Source organism: Leiobunum rupestre, chromosome 11 (assembly GCF_980474605.1).
Source record: "Leiobunum rupestre chromosome 11, qqLeiRupe1.1.hap1, whole genome shotgun sequence".
In the NCBI taxonomy this organism is placed as follows: Eukaryota; Metazoa; Arthropoda; class Arachnida; order Opiliones; family Sclerosomatidae; genus Leiobunum; species Leiobunum rupestre.
The window spans coordinates 31,040,987-31,063,865 of NC_143394.1; the positions used below are offsets into that span (position 1 = coordinate 31,040,987).

General features: G+C 39.5%; 1 protein-coding gene across 5 annotated transcripts in view; it reads right to left on the minus strand.

The window, feature by feature from the left end:
- cpo (RNA-binding protein) overlaps positions 1 to 22,306 on the minus strand; it is a 103,972-nt gene extending 81,666 nt beyond the window's left edge. For all 5 annotated transcript variants that reach the window (XM_090164121.1, XM_090164118.1, XM_090164119.1 and 2 more), the window contains exon 1: positions 21,709 to 22,306. In XM_090164121.1, coding sequence (XP_090020247.1) covers positions 21,709 to 21,789 — 81 coding nt within the window. In that variant the 5' untranslated portion in view covers positions 21,790 to 22,306. The remainder of the gene's footprint in view (positions 1 to 21,708) is intronic.
- Positions 22,307 to 22,879: the final 573 nt, after the last annotated feature.

Consider the following 22,879-nt stretch of genomic DNA (forward strand, 5'->3'; position numbering starts at 1 on the left):
AAGCGACTTTTAAAGTCATTAATTCAGGTGGCCGGGTTACAATGCGTTGGATGGCGTTAGCTAGGAGCAACAAACACAACACCCCACACAAGGAGAACGCAACCCGTCAAAAGTCGTGGATTTTCTTGTGTACATTTTGCATTGGCTAGACGCTTTAGCGCCTGCTGCCGTCAGAAGGGGAAAATTTTGAAATTGTCTTCCCCTCCACCCGTAAATCGTTCAGCGTAAAGGCTCGTGACGCTCGTCCAATGAAATTCGTACACAACCCTTCGTTAGCGTGTTTAAAGGCTAGCTGCGTTCTCCTGGTGTTTGTTGCTCCTAGGTGTTAGCAACTAGTAGCAACAAATGCAAGGAGAACGCGGCTAGCCTTTAAACAAGCTAACGCGGTGTTGCGTACAAATTTCATTGGACGAGCCAACTGAAAATTCCATTCTACAAACATTTATTTGCATAGTGGATGAAACCTTAATTAAAGCGCGGATCACGAAATTACGCTTAAATTACGGGGGAATTTATAACCGAAAAACGAACAATTAAAACCATTGTTTACTCTGTCCTCTCGATCGAAAACCCGGACGCGTGAAAATCATTCTTACGGTCGTTGGTCAAGAGTATTCAATCTACCTCAAAGTTGCAAACGTCAGCCAAGTTCCCCCTTCGCGTTGGTCGACACTAGCGGGTGACGCCGTTTACATTGGCAGTCGGAAACTGTAAAAATGGACTGTCCGGACTGAGGCACGCTGGCCGGATCAGTACGCGGTTCTTTTCCATAAAGGAAGTTGGACGTTCCGCATGGCTGTGTCATTCTTATTTGGAAGTGGCGCGAGGACAGGTTGGCCGGTTTCCGGCGAATTCTCTCTCTCTCTCTCTCTCTCTCTCTCTCTCTCTCTCTCTCTCTCTCTCTCTCTCTCTCTCTCTCTCTCAACAATCGGTGTTTATTTTAGGCTTTCGATTACCATCTGCTAAACATTTGGTAAACTCTGGGAAACACATTCCGTATATTTATTCCTATCCAGTGGCAATTTCCATTCTCCAACCGCGCCTACACCGCTCCTCGAGCAAAGACAAATAATTGGCAGCGTTCTATCCAAACTCGCTCTTTAGTATAACAGACGTTCAATCTCCCGCTATGAGAGAGGTACACCCCCCGACAAATATTATCAGTAATACGCGAATTAAGGCTCGCTGGGATTTTGTAGTTAAGTACTTTCACACGCTGTGCAGTTAAATTCACCCAATTATGACTGTGGTGCGAAATTTATTAGCGTTATTGGATAAAAATTTGAGTCCCTGTTCGTTGGTTTCGGATATATGAACCAACAGGACACGGGATCGTAAATTTCCCTGCCGACAACGGCATCTATTGAGCTATCGAGGAACTACACTTTAGAGCCAACACTCGCTTTAATTTGCATATTATTCTAATTGCTAATCTTTATTGGGTATGACGTCGATTTACGTCATACTACGCGTAGTTATTGGTAATTATTTTAACTAACTGACCTAGTATTTTATTAGTTCAAATTTATAGATAGGTCGATCGAAAAATATACATATTCTGTGAATTAATTGAGGATAAACTTCTCCAACATTTATGGTGGAGAAGGAAGAGTGTAGCATTGGCGGGGTCCAGTGAAAAGTGGCGGGCGCACTGCACAAAGCGAGTCTTCTCCTCTACGAGGCTCTGACGCGCGTACACGCCAAGTATGATAGATGAAGTTTCAGGCCGGAATACACGATTTGACGTTGGTTTTACTTTCCCTTCTCCCTTCCACTTTTACAATTTTATTCCTTAAAACCCTTTAGTTTACCCATTACATCCGAGACACCAACCTATACAGCTCGCGACGTTATACTTCATATTTTGCGCCCGTTTTCAAACCCCCTCATGTATTAAAAGACGAGGGTTGTATAAACGTCCGTTCAACCTGGTTTTCACCCACATTTTCATACCGGTATAACGGGGCTAGCTCGTACCCTCCACTCTCCCTTTATCCGGGCTGTCGAGTGAGCCGGAGTAGATAGCCACCATCCTAGCCATCTTCCAAATTTAATCCAAATATAGCTGAAGGGGCAGGCGAAGCTTTTTCATTCATCTTCGTCTTAAGTCTAGAAAGCGGGAGAGAGTTTTTTCCAGCCCTTCTCCTAGATGCCGTCGCCATGGGAACACTCCTTCCAGACCGAGGATGTAAGACGCGCGGAGAGCTCGTAAAAAAAGAGAAGACCGAGAGAAGACCGAGATGCAAAAAATCTCGCGGTTTTTGCATCTTAAAAAATCTGATTGCTCCTAAGCCTGACTAATACGCGCGGAGTGTCAATAGAGAAAGATAGGGGAGTCTACAAGATGATGAAGTAAGGACTAGTTGATGGCGCGCGAGCGGGGGGGGGGGTGATGCCGGGATCGGGGGGGGGTGGAGAAATCGGAAGCTCAAGAGCAAAAAGGGATCGAGAGGGAGAAGCGTCTCGATCGGAGGAGGCGGAGAAATCACTCAAGCAAAAACTGACTCATCACAATCGTTACCTCCCTCCTCCCCGCTCCGAAAGAGATCTTTCCCGCGCGTCCCAACCCTTCCTTCCAACGTGGAAATCCCTGATTTGCAAAAATGACGCCAACTTTAATTTTTTTCTCTTCCAAGGTGGTTTTTCTCAAAAAGCCAAATCGCCCTCTCAATATTGTCAAAAAAAAAACCGAATTGACAAATCTAGGAGTAATAGAGAGTTTAAGCGACTAGCGTTATAAACGGAGACGATACGTTTTAGCCACGTCCCGCCGACGTTCATCGAGCTAACTTTGCAGCGCTGTCAAAGCGTTTTGAAGTTCCCGTTGAAAGTTCTATAGGGAGCTTTGTTTAACTTCTCTACAATATGTACACCCGTACACGACCGAAGCTGTTGACGCTGATATGAGCGCACCTGCCATTTGTATTTTTTTTTTCTATTTCCAGATTACAGTTGTTCTAACGAAGTAACGCGCGTTTTTTACTCATAAAGGCAATGACCAAGAGTTGACATGTTCCAGAACTATTTTCAAACTAGCAAATTATACGTTCACTATTGTTAGTACTTGGAAGATTTAAAATAAATTACCAGTTTATTAATTATATATTTAGAGAGCGCATAAACTAACTAAATATATCGATTCAGGATTTAAAAAAATATCATTTTGGATTCCAAACAAAGAATTACTGACGAAACTTTCAGATGAAGCTTATAAAACCTTGTTTATATATTTCAGTTTAAAAATTGGTTAGTCTAAACTCTATTTTATAGGACTCGTCTAAAATGGGTATTAGCGCAAATGACACTTCCAAATTTAATTTTTTAATGATAAACTGTTTTGCCAATGACTATATAAATCATAGTGTGGCTAACGACTGACAACTCTACGCGGTTTGTTACTAGTCTTTGGAACTATCAACTAAAATTTTTTTAACGGAACAGCCAAGAAAATTGAAAATTGAGACGCTTTATAAAGTAAAAATAAAAGTTACTTTGAATATAAATTTAAATAATGAAGAATTGTTGAATCGGAACATAATTGTTATTTCGAATTTGAGATCTAAACTCGCCTTGAAGTAATTTTACTAATGAGGGCAGTTGGGAGTGTTGAATTCCCCAATCGCAACGGTACGGACTACCATTAAAATTAGCCATACTTACTGGTGTTACGTTACTTATGGTATTATATTACATATTATATTATCTGAAAGAACAAAGCTCCATTTAATTCTAAACTTCAGCGAGAAGAAACTGCGTAGAAACAAATCTATTAACTTGGAAGAAACGGTGAAAGAATCTTCAATGGAGTGAAGGGGAGTTGAAATTCAAACAGAGATAAATTAAAGTTAGCTCCATTGGAAGCGAGTCGAGAGAGATAAGAGCTCTCGGGGTTTAATTGTTTCTGATTTGCATTATTATTCGGCGTTTCATCATCTTGTCAAATCAAATGAAAAGGAGGAGCCGAGCCCCCAAAAAAGAAAAGTGCGTACGCAAAAAAGGTTTGGGTCCGCTCGCTCCCGAGGATCTTCACCCGTCTGATTCCGAATTAAAGGTGGAGAGACCCGCAAAGGCGACTGAGAGCCCCCCGCTGTCCACCGAATTTCATTTAGGGTCCTTCGCGACGTCGCCAATTTGAATTGATCCCTTAATCTCGTATCGCCCTTTTTCCTCGCTGTTGGCCATCCGACTCCCACTTTTACCAATACAGTCTCTTTCAATCCTTAGAAAAGCCCTTGAAGTTGTAGCTATGCCTTTCCCCCCAATGATATACGTCTAAATTTAGTGGAAGGTAATTGAAATTCATTCGGATTAAACTTCCATTAATATTAAATATTAAAATTTCGTCTACACTGTTTTAATTGAAAGTAGACGATCTTGATATCGATATTAATTTGAAGGGTCATTTAGGAGGTGTTTTTGGCACAGGTGCCGATACAATCATTTCACAAAACTGGAAATTTTAAATTATCTAAAAAACATTGATTCAATTATTTTTTAGTGTTTCTTTTGGCCGAGTTTTTTCACGAGTTGAGCTTTTGTTTATAGAATTTGTATAAAACGTCGCTTAAAATAGCGATTGTAACAAATCGGTAACTATTTATATCCTTCCCACAGTAAAAGTTTCGATTGCAGCCATCTAGCCATAAATAAAACCATTAAAATCGAACCCCTAATGGCTTCGTTCTAAATGTTGGTTTCCTTGTAAAACATTTCGCGAACAGGTCTTTACATCAATGTTTTCCAACATAATTTTTAATCGCGTCTAAATCTGTACGGTTTGAGTTTCCTTGGCGGTCTGGAACAACCGGTCCATATATTTTCTAAACAGTGGCAGCTGTATTTTCCGCGGAGGTCTTAGATCCGGGAGAGACAAACCTGGAGAAGAAAGAGTCTTTCAACTCCGGCTGGGAAACTGTCGAATAAGATCAGGGTAGGCCCATCAGCGAGATGGGCCCGTACGTAGGACGGGTCCGCCATCAAGGGTCGCCCGTAAACGCCAACACTACCGATCTGACCTGTCACCGGGTCAAATGAAGATGGACGTTGCCCGATGGCTTCGCTTTCCGGCTCGGAAGAACGGAGCCGCCAACGTAGCACCGCGGTAGGCCTGTCCTGATATATATCTATATATATATATATATATATAAAAGGAGAAAACGAGGGAGAAGGTTACCTCACAGGGGCCAATACGGAAAAGAAGCCCTTCTGGGGTGGAAGTCTCGCGAGACAAGGCGCGATTGGGTCGGGGTGGAGGGCGGCTGAGTAAGACTCGATGACTCAGTCCCTCAACGCCCTACCAATAATCTTTATGGGATCCTCCAGAAAAACAGAGCTTCACGCGGACAATTCGCAGCGGCAACTCTGGCGGGGTGTATATTCGTTCCGAGAATCGCTTTAAGCGTTACCCAAAGTGGGAAGAAGCTATACGAGCGATTTGGCACTTTCTCCGTAAGCTTCGCTGTCGCAATTTGATCGCTGTACGTATAAGAGTGGAGTTTCAGCGAGTAATAAGAATGACTTTCCTGGAAATCAAGGCGAAGAGAGAAAGGTAGCCTCCCAATACGCTTCAATTGTATCAATTAGGCTTAATCCGCGATGCGTTTCACCCTCAATTCGACTCGGTAAGCTATATAGAATTTAATTAAGCGCGCTACCCCGCTCGTTTCAAATCCAGCCAAGGATTAAACGCGTTAATTGAAACCGCGATTTGTATCGCCATATACCTTTCATGGACGAAAATATTTGTTACGAAGGGGAGATTTACAAAACAGGATTTTCATTTTCCTCTAATTAACCATTGTCTGGATAAATATTACATTGAGCATTTACGAAATATCATTCGCAAAGATAAAGTCGCCTATAGCCTAGTAAGCTAATAATAATAATAATACCAAATTAGGCCAAAACTATTTGGTTTTTTTTTCCACTAAAATAGGAAGTTCTTTTTAATGTAAAATTAAGCCGAATCTATTTGGGTTTTTGTAACTTTTTTCCACTAAAATAGGATGTTATTTTTAATGTAAAATTAAGCTAAAACTATTTGTTTTTCCACTAAAATAGCATTTTCTTTTTAATGTAAAATTAAACCAAAACTATTTGTTTTTTTATTGAAATCGGATGTTTTTAAATATAAAATTAATCAAATTTCTTCACTAAAATAGGGTGTTCTTTTTAATGTAAAATTAAGCCAAATCTATTTGGGTTTTCGTAACTTTTTTCCACTAAAATAGGATGTTATTTTTAATGTAAAATTAAGCTAAAACTATTTGTTTCTTATTGAAATAGCATTTTTTTTAGTGTAAAATTAAATAAAAACTATTTGTTTTTTTTATTGAAATCGGATGTTTTTAAATATAAAATTAATCAAATTTTTTCATTAAAATAGGATGTTCTTTTTAATGTAAAATTAAGCCAAATCAATTTTGTTGTCTACAGTAAAATATACTTTTTGTAAATATACAATTTATCTACACCAATTGTTTTCGTCAATAAAATAGGTCGGCACTTTTTTAATATACAATTTTAAATAACTTTTAATTTACTATAAAACCAGAATTATGAATCAAAGCATTTCGATTAAAATAGATTTTTGTCTGTCAAAATCAAATGACAATATAGAGTGCCAATTCTTTTTGTCAGAAGCAGCGCTACCTATTAGATATAAGGAGCGCCTCCAGAATATTAGAAAGGTACCCGCAATCATCCTGCTACGAGAGATGACGCTTTCAACTTCAAGGAGTAGCTACGGGATTAAGAGTGACATCTTGACGTGCTGGGTGCGCGGGGGAAAGGAACAGCGAAACCAATTAGTTGCAGAGACATAAATCTGCAAGTACCCTCGATGGAACAAAGAATAGAAGGGACAAAATCTGAAATCTCGACTGATCTGGATTCAATCGATTGTATGTCTCTCTCTTTTCTATCTCTCTATCTCGCTCTACAAAGAATTGACAAAAAACGATCTAAAGTAAAAAAAAAAAACACTATTTCGCCGGGAACCCTTATTTTTTTTATAAATTGGAAATTTTTGTTTAAAATAATTGGTGTAAATCTAAGACAACATAGTAAAAATGAAAAAAATATAATTCCTAAAATTTTCGTCAAATAAGACGGATTTGTCCAAACACCTAGATTTAATCTGACATTTTGTTCAATCAAACGTTGCTTTCTAGACCTCTAGCCATATAAATATTAAAATATGAAAAATACTGATCCAAATCTTTATACACCATGATTAAAAATATATATTGGAAGAACACGTATATACTATATACCTGGGCCTGCAGGGGGGGGGGGATTTAGTACGTGGAAGAGGGGGGTAGAGGGAAAAGAGTACTTTACAGGGGTGCGTGTCGGCTGCGAGGCTTGACGGCATGGCGTGCGGGTTTTACAGAGGGGCGGAACGCTCCGGGGGTGGCGGCGGGAGGAAGGGCAGATGATGGCGCGTATGTTTGGCTAACTGGTTACCATAGCAACGGACTCGTGGCGCAAGCCGGGTTGTAGAGAGGGGGGGAAAGAGACACAAAAGTCTCGCTCTATTTTCTTCTACGTATACATTTTTTACCAGTTTTTTTCCGCTAGATATATATTTTTCATAAACGAATAAATTATCAGGTCCTGTATGTAGGAAAGGAGGTATATGGTATCCATGTGTCGTGGCCAGGAAATAAGAATATTATATATTCAGTATTGTTTCAACTATATTTCGACGTATTACAGCGTAGTTTTCCGAAATGAATTATTCAATGCTATTAATATTCCCGAAAAATCTGTGGCAACATTACCTCGTATTTAAAAAATTTACATGTTTCCTTTTTTTTGTTTTCACCAGTATTAGTATTCCAATTTTACTTAAAAACATTATAACTCCTGGGGTAGATAATTGACAGCGTATACATGTAGACTTGAAAGTGTCGTAAATTATATTGGATTTTAATACAGTTCGATGCTCCGAAGTAGTAAATCCATGATAGTTTCGATAGGTAAGACGGATTTATATCAAATATTTATAATTAAACAATTTTCACGTTTAAAGTTAAGCAATTTTATATTTATAGTTAAGCAATTTTATATTTATAGTTAGTAAATTTTATATTTATAGTTAAGCAAATTTTATATTTATAGTTAAGCAATTTTATATTTATAGTTAAGCAATTTTATATTTATAGTTAAGCAAATTTATATTTACAGTATTTTATATTTATAGTAAAGGAATTTTATACCTAAAATAAAGCATTTTTATAATTATAGTGAAGGAATTTTATATTTATAGTTAAGCAATTTTATATTTATAATAAAGGAATTTTATAATTAAAATAAAGCATTTTTATAATTAGAGTTAAGCAATTTTATATTTATAGTGAAGTAATTTTATATTTATAGTGAAGCAATTTTATATTTATAGTTAAGTAGTTTTATTATTAAAATAAAGTAATTTTATAATTAAAATAAAGCATTTTTATAATTAGAGTTAAGCAATTTTATATTTATAGTTAAGCAGTTTTATTTGATATTTATAGATACGCAACTAAGCAATTTTCGTAAATGTCTATTTTTAATGGCCAATTTAATTACTTTTATCCCAACATACTATAAATATATTTGAAAATCTAAATTATTCGTCGTAATCAAAGTGTGGAAAGTGAAAATACAGGGAGGAAATTTCCATATAATATTGTTAGTTACGGTTGGCTGGAAACGGTTCGCATATGCGCCGGTGTTTCGTGTGAGTATACTGGGACTAAAAAAAGCACACGTGCCATGACAGAAGGTTTCCCCCACACGCCGTCTTTTTCTCTTATCAAATTTCACCGTTAAAATTTCGAGGGTATTTGACGTAAAACGGAGACTAAATGGGGAAAGTTTTAAAATCGTAATAATATATATCCTAATTTTAATACAAAATTGTTCGTGGTTTCCGTTCTACTTAGGATCTCTCGCTAATGATGGATCTCAAGGTCAATGACGAAGTTGTCATAGCAAAATAATTGTGACAAAATATAGCCGTACATGATACAGGGTTCGTACAAAATTTCCGGAATTAAATTCCCTGACATTTCCAGGTTTTCCCTGACCAATTTGCCAAATTTTCCCTGACCATTTTTTGTAGAATAATTGAATGTTTTGAGGTAAAATCTTTAAAATTATTTATTATGTATTTTTAATACATGTTTCAAAAATTTATTTGATTGATTTTTTTCGGGTAATTTTAAAATTATCTTACTTTTTGGACCATTTTAAAATTCTCTTACTTTTTTGGACCATTTTCAAATTCCTTGACTTTTCCCTAACCTTTTGGAATAATATTCAAATTCCCTGACTTTTCCCTAACCTTTTGGAATAATATTCAAATTCCCTGACTTTTCCCTGACCTTTTGGAATAATATTCAAATTCCCTGACTTTTCCCTGACCCTTTGGAATAATATTCAAATTCCCTGACTTTTTCCTAACCTTTTGGAATAAATTTCAAATTCCCTGACTTTTCCCTGACCTTTTGGAAACATTTTCAATTCCCTGACTGTTCCCTGACCATTTGGAATAATATTCAAATTAACTGACTTTTCCATGGCCTTTTGGAAACATTTTCAAATTCCCTGACTTTTCCCTGACCTTTTGGAATAATATTCAAATTCCCTGACTTTTCCCTGACCTTTTGTAATAATATTCAAATTCCCTGACTTTTCCCGGTTTTACAGGTCGTGTACGAACGCCGATGATAGTGAAAGTCGAACTGTACTTATGTCATACGAACAAAAGTGTGACACAAAACGTCATTGGTCGAAGAACAATGACGTAATCGTAAGTTTCGGAAGAACAAAACTTCCTACTGACATCTTTTTGTTGGCAGAATTACGGTCAGCCGGGTTAGTATGACGCTCACTATAGCTAGAAGCCAAAAACACGCATTTAGGTCTCAAATTTCAAAACGATTGCCGCCAAAACCGAAATATTAGTTAATTTTATGATCCTATTCGTCATCCTTATTTTGTCAAAGTACACGTTATTTTACTTTTGAAAGGGTGTTTATTTCAATAAGCCTTGGATACTCTGTATTTATTTATATCCTCTGTATTAAAACAAAGAATTAGTAGAAAATTAGCACTGAGATAATGAAATCTGTCATAACATAAGTAACATTCAAATAAGTTTGACAATTAGCAAAGATTAACACCAAACTGATTTTCAGAGCTATAGCGCAATCTAGTTTTAGTTCTCAGCGCAGAGCCCTCTAGTGTCTAAATATATCTAAGGCGTAATATACTACTACCAAGGACGATAACATGATACTCAATTCGAGTGAAAGTCAAACATGAAATTAGCATTAAAACCACAGAAAGTGTCATATTCATTGTTATTATGTTACTAATTCAATTAATAATTTTGAAGATAGTCAAAGGCTTAGGTAATTTTTATAATAACCTAAAAAAATGCAAAACGATCAGTTTATACTACGACGTAACATGTAACAAAGGTTGAAGTTATCGCTGGTATAAGATGTCACGCGATTCACCAGGAGGGTTTAGTCCCTGGTGATCAAGAGCCAAAGGACTTCGAAACTAGTAGGACGAATCATTGTAAATGACATTGGTTTCAATTACAGGGGTAGGTACATTTGTTCGAATTTCAATCGTCCGAACGGTGGAACAAATGTTCGAATTTAATTCGTCCGAACCGCCGAAATAAAAAATGTTTCAATTGTTCGAATTGGACAACTTGTTTGTTTCATTCGTCCGAATATTTTAGGTTAGTTTAGGTTAGGTTAGGTTAAATTCACGTTAATGTTACTATTTTCTTATACTAACAATATTAAAAAAAAAACAATTCCTAATGTTCGAAAAACGGACAAACGATTATTCGAACAAATGAAATTCGCCAGTAAAGTTAACATCAATTGAACGACTAAATCACCAACGAAAGTTGTGACAAATTTTTCGGGCAAATGAAATACGTTTTCGGACATACGATCCTATTTTCCGGCTTTCGGACAAATGATCATTCGGACATTTGTACCACATTACCCAAATCCAATTACATATGCAAATATAACGAAGTTATTTTTAATCTTTCATAATCGAAGATAGTCCAGTGACAACTTTTACTTCAATCATCCGAAATTGAAGAACCGAAAACCACTTTCACCTTTTCAACCGGAAACGCCTCAAAGTTTGAAAAATAAATAATAAGAATAAGAAGACTTAAGGTAAGAAAGAATAAAAAAGCAGCGCGTAGTTTGGTGAGAAAAGACGTAAGCGAGATTGTTCCCGTTGCAGCAGCGAGAGGGGAGTTGGCCTACACGGAAAACGAGGATATAGCAACGCGGCAGATGCAAAGACATGAGACAGGAAGCGGGGTCCTTCTCTCGGTGGCCACCGGAACCGGAGGGACGTTGCCAGGGGGGGAGGACGGAGCCCCGTTTATATCAAATTACCAGACACCAGATATAAATTAAGTTGGAGGCGATAGTACGCTGCAAAGGTATAGACGGTAGCTTTAATCGGAGGTGCGGCCAGCCCAGCCCAGACAAGCCAAGCCAGGATAGGCGCGTAGATTTTGTCATCATAATAGAGTTTGACAATAACTAGACGGGGTTAGGCGCAGCCAGCGAACGGACCTAAATAAGTAGCCCTTCGACGGGTTAACCCGCTAGTGGGTAAAAAAGCGAGGGAGATAGTGAAGTTGGCGAGGGAGAGAGCGACACCCATTGACGGAGATAGAGGGAGAGAGAGCATGGGAACGTCACGTATAGAAGCCCGGATGTGGAAGCGGGCCGGGTTCGCGTTTTCCGCTTTTTGAATTGCCGCGAAAACACGATGCACGAGGCCCGCGACGATCGGCATGACTGATTCGTGACGGAGTGGAAATTCAGAATGGCCCGTCGCCGAGTGTCGACAAAAGACTCACCGGATAACGACGAGGTCGATCACTCTTTTATTAAAAATATTTTCAAAGTCGACTCGGATAGTTGTATTAAGTTAAAGGAACTTTTATATTTTAAACGCGTTTTATCGTATTGGCGGAAATGGTCTTCGGTGATCTGGTTGGCATTTAGATCAAATTATTTCGAACATTTCAGGGGAACATTGACCATTCTATGACCAAGGGACGTCGCTCTATAAGTTATAATTGAAAAAAATTGGAAAATATTATACAAAAATATATTTTCACACGTAATATAGAAAAGCTACCCATTTGCTTACGTGATTGAAATTTAATTTATTTACGATTATTAATGGACGTTAATTTTAATTATAAATAATTGATGTAGGCTTTCTAAATATTTATTGAAATTTTAAAATACATATTTTAAACTTGTAGCGTAATTATAGAAAAAAATATCGATTTTTCTAGAGTTAATATACAGAAATATTCTAATATATTTTTCAAACCTAAAAATATCGCCCCACAATCACAATTTTAGAGAAACTTACCAAAATAATTATATTTATTGTTAGTAATTTATTTAAATTTTTATCAGTTGAATGCAAAAAACTAGGAAATATGGGATAATAAAATTAATTATAACGTTTTATACGACCTTTACATAGCTACAGGAAAATATAGGAATAACAGTATTACTGTGAGCCGTGTAAATGTGGAAAATCCAGTAAATTTACATTAAATAAGAAGCAGTAATAAAAGCGGAAGCATACACTTCATAAAAGCGGAATTAACAAGTCCTCGAACTACTTAGAAAAGGATGAGAGTCTAGTCGACTGTTTCTTTGTAAGTTTTTCCCCCCTCAGGTTTTCTAGACCCTGCTCCTATATATATACTTTCAAATTAGATTTCTTTTTTATTACCTTCGGTTTTTTATCAAAAAAAAAGAAAGAAGGGCAGGTGTCCCTTCGCAAAAAGCGGCGCCGCTAATGCGAAAAAACGGGGAGAGTGTTGATGTCAAAACGGACGGGGGTAGATGGGGATCTATGCAAATGAGAATTCAACCGCGGTAATGGGACGAACCAGAGAGAGAGACAGATACGTTTAAAATTCAATACCGTCACGTGATGAAACCGATACTACGACTCGAAAGCGGTACAATATTGACCTCAATATTTGTCGTTACGATTTGCTATGACAAATGACGACGGTCGGATCAAATTTAACATTGATTTTTGCGCTTGTACGAGTGGAATTTAACGTCATTTTGACGAAGGAAATTAAACGGATAAGATAAATGAACGTATTAAGGGAAGATGTAGCGTTATGTTTCATTCGTCATCAAATTTGTCATCTACGTAGAACGTACCCTACTCCGGTACATTCTTCAATCTAAGCAATTTTTGAAGACAGGTAACATTTGAGAATTTAGGTTGCGCATTGGTCTAATAGGTAAAAATTACGATATTTTTGCGAGAGTAATAGGTCGAATTTCACAATACATATTACAATATAAATTTTACAATTTTTTGGGCATAATGCTTAAAAATTTTAAGATAACTTTAATTTCGGTAATATTGACCCAAATTCTTCGATTACTTTTTTTGGCATAATGGTTCAAACTTAACGATTACTTTTATTTCGGTCATAATGGTTCAAATTTCACGATTACTTTTTTGCCAGACATAAAGGTCCGAATTTTACGATTATTTTTTTTGCTTAATGGTTCAAATTTTACGATTATTTTTATGGGCATAATGGTTCGAATTTTACGATTACTTTTTTTGGGCATAATGGTTCGAATTTTACGATTTTTTTTATCAGGCATAATGTTTCGAATTATACAGTGGATTTTTCGTGAGTAATGGGTCGAATTTTTCAAATAACGTTTGCGGGCATAATTCACCTGAAACTTTTGCAATACATTTTCAAAGAGTGCGTGGTCGAATTTAAAAAGTACCTCTTTAACCTCTATTTAATATTTATACAAAGTTACGTCAAAATATGATGAGATCGATAAACATGAAGGGAACTTTATTTGATCAAGCAACGGAATATCGTCCCTGAAAAAGTAATAAGAAAGACCACGTAATCCGGCTTTCTCTATAATATTACCGTCAGAACGTGGGATTATTGCGAGGGGGAAAGGACGGGGGTAAAAGTAGAATCTCGTCGTGTAGACGTAGAAGCTTCCACGAACCGGTGCCTGAATTCTTTCATTCCGTTCATGAAAATTACGAAAAGATGGAGTTTGGAGGAATAAATTATTCAGACTTTTATACGCGGGGGGGGGGGGGGCTAAAGAGGGGGGGGGGACGCAAAGCTTAGGGTTCCTTATTCGGAATTCACCACCTTTCCCGTATTATTTTATTTCTAGCCTTTAATTATATAAAGATTACCCCTAGCGCTTTGATCAATATTATTGAAAAGTTAATAAGCTTTTGGGGCGAGCGAAAGTTTCGTAGACAATATAATTGCCACGTTACGGCACGCCGTACTCCCGGCTTTCCACCAATACACCATCAAAGAGAATTTTATACGCGAGCTCTAGAGAGGTTAATCGTCTCGTCAACGGAAACGTCTTAGCTTCGGTAACGCTTCGCCGACGTTTGCGTCACCGTCCCGCAGTTGCTTAAACTCCTGTAATAAGAATCACACTCTGTAATTGGCACGATACGACGATCCGAGTTACTATTAACAAAATGAGTTTACTCCGTTTTGAGGACTAATAGATGGAAAGGAACGAAGGTCGGACGAAATAACCGCTTGAAATACCCGAGACAGCCAACGCGGCGTTCACAAATTTCCTTCCAGCTTTGATGTACCTACAACAAAGCCTTTTTTGTTTGCCCGTTTATGCAAAATATATACGAAAATTCGTGTTTACATTAACACGTAATTAAGACTTTAACGACGAACAATTTTAAAGAGTTTATGGAGAACTGTATCATAAAACTATAGTATAGTGCATATTCTAATTAGCATTGAAAGAGATATCAAAGTGCAACGCGAAGGGATAGTCACTTGATCAATTTGGGATACGAGCCCGAGTAGAAAGGAAAGCAAATAAGCATTTCTGGGAACTAGAAATCAGCGAGAATATTAGAAATCCGTTTTAAATTTCGGGAAATGAAGAAGAAATAGTTTAAATCTCGCGAAATGTGGAGAAATTGTGGAAATCTTCTGAAATCCGGATAAAATTGTGGAAACCTGGAGAAATCTGAATCAATATTTTAAATCCAGGGAAATGAAGAGGAAATAGTAATCTCGGGAAAGCTGGATAAATAGCTTAAATCTCGGGAAATCTGGTTAAATATTTTAAATGTCGGGAAATTTTGAGAAATCTATAGAAATAATGGAAATATTTTCAATATTTATGTTAATCCACAAATCCACAAGGAATATGGGAATTATTTGGAAAATATGAAGAAATATTTTCAATAATTCTGTTAATCCCACAGAAAAAGAAATATTGAAATGATAAATGTTGATAATATTTCGGGAAATCCATTAGTAATATGGGTATCAGTAATCCCCTATCCGTGTTACAGTTATAAGCCTTAATCATAATCTATCTTTTTCTAATTAAGTAGTGGAATTAAAATGCTAAAGCAGGATGGACTATTTTTGTATATTCCGGGATGCACTGATTTAATTTTAATATTTTACTATTATCTAGGTATTATAATTTTATACCTAGTCATTTTCCGCGTAGATAAGCTGTCGAGGTATACATTTCCGCCTAGATTTTTCAAATTTAAATGTTTTATCACCATTTTTAGCCAAACACTCATTAGCAAAAAAATCACAAAAACATTCTGATATTTATTACGAGTTCTAAACGAAATCCCGCGCGTACTTTGAACATTGACTCTCCTCAAAACATCAAATAAAACGAAAACGGTGAAAATTCCAAACGAAGACTTAATAAATTTGCATTTCCGTAATCAAAGTCGAACTGCGGATGCCCTAACACGAAATAAGCAACGAAATAGTTCTCAAATTAAAAATACGAAAACAAAAGAATTCGACTTCGAACTTTACGGTATTTTATTTAACTTTTTAAGTTTATATTATAGAAGAGTCTACATAATGAGAATTATGACGCGGTGCTGTGCTTGGTTAGAGTGATAAGGGGGAGGGGGGATAGATCGCGGGGGTTGTTCTTGAACCATAGACGCGCGTGGCTATGTAGCAGACGCCATTATGAAGTATCAATAATAGCGCTCCACCTGTTGGTCACAGTCGCGCAACGGGGAATTGGGAGTAGCCTCCCAAAAGCCCCCCTGATACACAAAAGCGAGGGTCTTTACGCTTTTCTGAACTCTCTCTCTCCGCACGTCGATCTCAGAATCCGCCTTTAGCCGCGCTACGTTCGTACTTCTAGTCAATGCTCTCCGACACGACTTCGGTCGGACGCAAAAATACATAAATTTCTTTTAAAGTCTGTTTTTGGGGGGAAAGGGGTTTTTAACCTTACGCCGAAAGGGACGTCAACGAATTTGATCGTCTCCGAACCTTGACACGGGGAATCCGTCTTTTAAATTGATACCCTCGCGTGGCATCATAGATATCGCACTATGACGCACGACCTTACACTACCTATACCCTAAAACAGTGTCTTTTACTCTCACGTTTTTATTTCCTAAGAAAGATTGACTAAAAATAAAAAGTCTATTTTAAGCATGGATGAGAATTGGCTATTTTTAAAACACGTTGATCGAGTGCACCTTAGTTTTTTTTTCTACACAGACGAAACTTTATACTTTAGAAATTCAGCTTCTGAAGATTAGCTTCAGAATGACAGCCAGGTTGCGTTACTAACGATAGATACCAGTGAAAACGCGTTTTTAAGCTCAAATTTCCAAATAAGTACATTGCCAAAAAACGAAGCGAATGCTTAAAATAGTTATATTTACGTACCTATTAAATAATTAATTATTTCATAATGAAATCGTTTTAAATTTCAATAGGCCTTGGCCTCAAACCAAAATTAGCGTGCCAAGGAAATTCCTCGCCGTCGTTATACTTGCAAGTTACCTACAACGCCAAGATCGTTTGCGGCTTACAGATCGATACTTTTTTAGGTGTGAACTAGGTTTATATAGGACCTTTCCCGAAGAAGTTGTACAGAATAAGTAGTCGAGAAAATTAATTTCATATTGTGAGACATTCTCAAAGAATGGCATTATTAAATTTCAAACGATGTCAAACTGGTTAAATTTGAACTTTAAGTAATACCACGCGGACGTTCAAAGGAGTATTCAATTTGAACAGGCTTATAGGTCCTCGTTTAAATTTACGAAGAAAATGTAAAATAAAAATTTAATGAAATAGAATACGGTGAAAAAATATACACATGAATTTTCACTGGTTTCCAGGCTTTAAATAAAAGTACATTTAATTTCAAAATTTCAAAATAGTAGCTTTTAATTTCAATTTGCGCTTAAGAAAACTATTTGAAAGCGTAAAATTTAATGGAATAGAACGCTAGCAAAAAACACGGTCAGTAAATCGTGAGAAATCTGAGAATATAAAATAATGAACGGAAGAAACTTGAATGGTACCGACATCGTTTAAGAAAAACGACAGAGGGAAGGCTAACAAGTAACGGTTGTAAAAACCACGTGGTTAGCGAAAGAAAGAGAGACCTTTAAACCGGTGGCCTTTAAAAAAGGGAAGGAGGAGACTGAAAGTGAATGGCAACCCTCATCTTCCTGTTTTCAACAAACGATTTCTTCGCCGTCACCTTCTTCCCATCGAGGACTAGAGCGCTTCTTCCCATCACATATGATCAGAGCCAGTTCGTGGCGCGGGAACTCCAAAGTAGGCACGAAGCTGGTCGTTAGTCCATCGTTCTTATCGCCTTCCGAGCACGCTGCCAGCTGAAATGGGCGATTCCCTTCACGTAAGACTCCGGGAGGGGGGTCAAGGTGCAGCGGGCTCTTGTTAGGGCCGTCTTTAAACCTCCATTTCCAGCCGGAAACGCTCTCCTTTCTCATAGCCTATATTTCGGCCCTGATCTACACACACACACACACCCTGAATAAAATCCCGTTCAGTGAGAATCGTGCAGGGTCGCCAACTCCCCGTAGACGAACTACTACGTCGCGATGGGTGCCTTCGAAAAAAAGCCCGCCAGAATCCAATTGTTAGGTTTAAAAAAAGGAAACGGTGTAGCCGGCGAGAAGCGAGGCCTCGGATGGGTTCTATGAGAATTTCCCCGACTGAATCAACCCCGACACGAGCTTACAACTCGGCCTGCTATATTGGTTTTTCTTTTTATTGGGAAGGGTACGCGTATATTACGAGCCAAAGACGAACACCAAAAAAATGTTAAGCGTACCTAAAACGCTCCACCCTTTTCCGGTCAACCCGAACCGGCGCGAAGGGCGCGGTTGCGGACCTCTTCGCCACGACGACCACCAGACCTTACGCCACGTACCTCGCGTGTCGACCAGACTATAACAACGCGCGCCTACGCGTCTGCCAACTATATCAGCAGACTGCACCCCTTTCCCGTTCGAAAGGTAGCGTACGCGTGACGTCCTACGCCGACTATATCATCCGATGAGACAAGAGGATTCAAAGAGGATGAAAGAAAGGTGAAATCGCCGGACCATGCGAGAAGGGGGGGTGCCAAAACGAAGGGAATTCTTTTTACAAAATTTTCTAATGAATGATAAACGGGCAAAGGCCGTATGGCTCAAGAAGGCCCGAGGCTATCTCGCTTGGATTCGGGATGTAAACAAAGCAAACGCTAAATGTTTTATACGACTATTGAGTTATTCGCATCCGCGATTCTAAGGCAAAAATGATATAAGTTCGAGGTTGTTTTTCCCCCCGACTGTTGATTAAATTTTGTTACTTTTCACATCTTTAGAAAACGCCCGGAAAAAATATTTTTTTTTAAATCACAACAAAATGTTTATTTGTTGTCGTTTCAGTTCGTTGACCGTTATAAATTTTAAAGATTATCATGTTTTAGATAAATATCGTGGTTTTAATGAACTAACCAAACCCGAGGTTTAGTACATAGGGTTAACCTTATCAGCGTAACCTTGAAATGTTTTATTCGAAATACTGCTGTTAACTAACAGGGCGTTATGTTATCTGATTACATTATAGAATGTATCTTGGTATACAAACCATCAATTGCACTAGAACAAAATAACCAACATATCTCTCTTATAAGTACAGGTAAAACAGTGTCCAATAACTGGAGGTGAAATAGCGACAATAATCATATGGATATTAAATATGATAAATTCGCGGATGCGCGCATCAGGGTCGCGTACAGGCTGAAAACGGATAATATAATAAAATAGCATCCTTCAGGTGAATGAAAGGCGCACCTGTAACCCTGCCAGAGCACGCGTACGCTTAATATACCTCTACAACAATAACCTCAAATATTCAGTTTTAGAATTACGTGTAGAAATAGTGAAATTGCGAAAAAATCTTGACGTGGGTATTTTTACAAATATTTTCAACTGATATCCAGATTTATAGTTTTTCAAGTTGTTTTTAAGATTTATAAAATTGATCTAGTTTCATTTCGCTAAAATGTGACGGATTTTGACAAATGCCCGACGAACTGCACTTTTTAAAAGGCAGAATTTTACCTACCGGTGATATTTGGCCATAGAGCCATAGAATGTTGGAGTTTCGTCAGCCAAACGTTTTGCGTTTTATAACAGAAACTCATCAGCTTAGCAGACGAAAATCCAGCGTTGTTGAAAATACTAATTTATCTTTTGAAAACAAAAGTTTATATTAATATTATCGAAAAATGGTTGATAGCGTATGGGTATAAATATCGCCCGTTCTTCGTTGATATCTCAAAGTGTATACCAGCAATTATCAAACGGGGAGATGCGGGTGGACTATTGAGAAAAAAACCTATAAATTTCGTTTTCGGGGTCGTTTCGATAAGGAGGTGCGCGAGAGGGAAGACGATGGAAGAAAAAGAGAATATCATCTTCGATAAAAGTTTTTCTCCCTCTCTCTATGTATACTGGTAACGAAAGGAAGAAAATGGTTTTAGTCGACACGATAGGCACGTCCAATAGCGAACTGCCGCGTCACTCCACGTGTCCTCCGCGCGTCATTATTGTTAGGCAGACTTTACCATAGCGTACGGTCGAACCTTAACCGCCAAGAAAGTCGGCGAACGTATACGGAGCGTGAGACATCGTCCTGATAGAGAAATAAAGAGTGGACGGAGGAGTCTGGTGCGGAGAGAAAAGAAGGGAGTTTTCTCGAAGCGGTAATCTGGGAGACCCTTATCCGATGTTTCTCGGAGTACATCCCGGCCTATCTCGTCCCCTCCTCCGCTTTTTAGAGCGCTAACAATAATGCGGCCAGACCGGTGGATCATATAGCAACACTTCCGATCCGGCATACACGTACGCCGAAGATTGCGATTTATTTCTTATATCGAGAATGGAGCAGAGAGAGAGAGAGAGTAAGAGTTTTGTTCCGACGGCGCGAGCTAGAAAAACAATCGCGTTATATCGCGGGTATCCGATTGATCGAGCCATCGGAAAGTCAATAATTCCAGCCCTCCCCCGCCGAGGATACAGCCTAGATGGTACGAAAAATCCATTTGGGCCGGTAATTCAAGTATTAACTAGACTACTGGGGTACCAGGGTCGAATATTCCTAATGGAAAGACAATGGTAAGGGTGCGGGGGGGGGGCAGACCCTGGGGTGGACGGTGATACGAATCGGTATATAGGACGTTTCGCGTTTCGGGGTACCCCACGCGATGGGATCTCGCATTACCGGCGGCCCGATCTAATTTGCCAGCTATTAAGCAAATCGCGTTCGAACGCGACTTACGCTGAGACCCGGCATGCTCGAGTAGTCACGGATAGATCGATTTACAAGCGGCATCAGCCCCGGCTTTTCTCTCCCGGCCGACCCCGCGTCGTATCCATCGTCAGCTCCTGATACGAAAGAAGCCCGCTGGAGAGCTTGTTCCCCGATTGTTTAATAAAACAAAGCGCCCCGATACAAATACCAACTCAACCTGATGCTTCCTACGAAAGGAACGTTCCAGGTTTAGTTTATACCGCGGAATAGCCGCTGAGAACGGCAGTTTCCTGACGCGCTCTCTTTTCGGGGGTGTTAGTGCGAACGCGTCTTCGCGATATCCACGCGCGCCACGCGCCAATATTGCCACCCTGGTCGAAACCACCGTACGGAGAGATCGCGCGTTCCCACCCGCCGGTGTCTTTCTCTCTCGCCCATCCCTGTCAGTTAGTATTACTCGATGCGCCAGGATTTTCAATGTTTTGCCTACGTTTCGTTGACCACCTCTCCCGGCGCGCGAGAGAGTGACCAAGCCAGCGCGCGAAAAATGAGAGAAAACGCGCGCGTTCTTATTCAATTAGGAGAAACTGTTTCATTGACGCGTCGCTTTGGCCAAATTAGAGAAGGCGCGGCGCGGCTTCTCCGCAGCACGCGGTCTATAGTGGGTTTATATAGAAGCGTATAGCGGGGAAACCTGTTGATCTTCGCGGCCTTTGTCGCTAGTCGTGGTCCGAGTTGAGGCGGAGGCCGAGATGGATGGAGTCCAGGGGGGAAGGCGACCAGTAGCGGAGGTGGGAGAAGGGTCTCGCTTAATTCGCTCGACTATTAACTCGGTGCTATCCAGAAGCGCTTCTGACCAAATAGGGAAATGAGGAACGCAGCCCCGGGGTATGCGACAAAGGGCACCGTGCCAAGCGACTATAACGCGTCAAACCTCTAAAACTAAGCGGAACGGCTCTTAAGCCAAAGTTAAACTATCGTTTATGACGCGAAAAAAAGCAAAGAATACTGACCTCTTCTTCGGTAGCGACGCTACTGACAGAATCCATGCTCTGACTGAGTGTCATCGGGGTCTCTACGACCACCGCCGTCATAATCTGCGTTAAACCGACACCCGAACCGGGTTGGAAACCCGTTGACAATGTCCGTAGTGACGCGTGAGAAGGTTGTAAAGTAAGTAGAACGTCACCCTGCGCGGAGGTGACCGTGCCGGGAGGAGGATTGGAACCGACGAACGAGAAACGCAAAGGAGGAACCGGGGGAACCGAATGCTACGCCACTGAGGAATTGTTTATATTCGCCAAATGAAGTACACCGCCGCTGCTCGTTCCTTGGACCGCTTCGACAACGAAAAAACCAAGGGTGGACGCGCTAAAAGACGGTGGCTCTAGTGGTCTCTTCTTCCGGGGACTCGGTCCGGACTGGGTATCTTGGCGGTTGACGACGTCAGGCGGCTTCGTGAACGCGTGGTTATGTATGAAGAGAAAAAGAGAACAGTGCGTACTTGGTGGTGAGACTCGTGAGTGTGGTGAGACCGCGATTATTTCCACCTCGCGTCTGCACCTGGATATTCCGAACTCGTCCGCGGAAACCTCCAGTTACCCCTCCCTACCTTTCCCGCCAACGGTCTCGACGTCCGCGAGAAGGAAAGGCGAGGGGGGCCCCACCACCATTACCGCCCCCCGCGCTCAACGCTCTCCTCCCTCCCCTAGTTACCTTACCTTCACCTCCAACCTTGGTTTCAATAACAAAGATAGGAGTTTAAATTCCGAAAATGGAAGGAAAATACAATCCACGGCAGAAGGCTCCGAGACCGAGCGCGGATTCGCGGGAGGTGGAGAGGGGGTCCCACTAACGCGTGTAGGTAGTTTATAACGGTGCTGTGGGAGGGGGGGGGGGAGATTGGGGGGCGGGAATCGGAATGAGGAGGGAAAGTAAAGCGCGGAATGATTACCGAAGGGATAGTTTGTTTTCGATAAGGCATTTTCGATCGGATTCGTGACTAAAGGTGATTACCGAAAAGGGGAAATTAAATTAATAATTCAACCCGGGTCTTGCAAGATTTCGGTTCGATATTCATCCCCTTTATTTGCGAAATGGTTTTATTCCACCCTCCCCTTTTTTCTTCGAAACTCCACAAAAAGTTATCCGGGGGGGATGTGACTTTCATAAAATGAGAGCAAG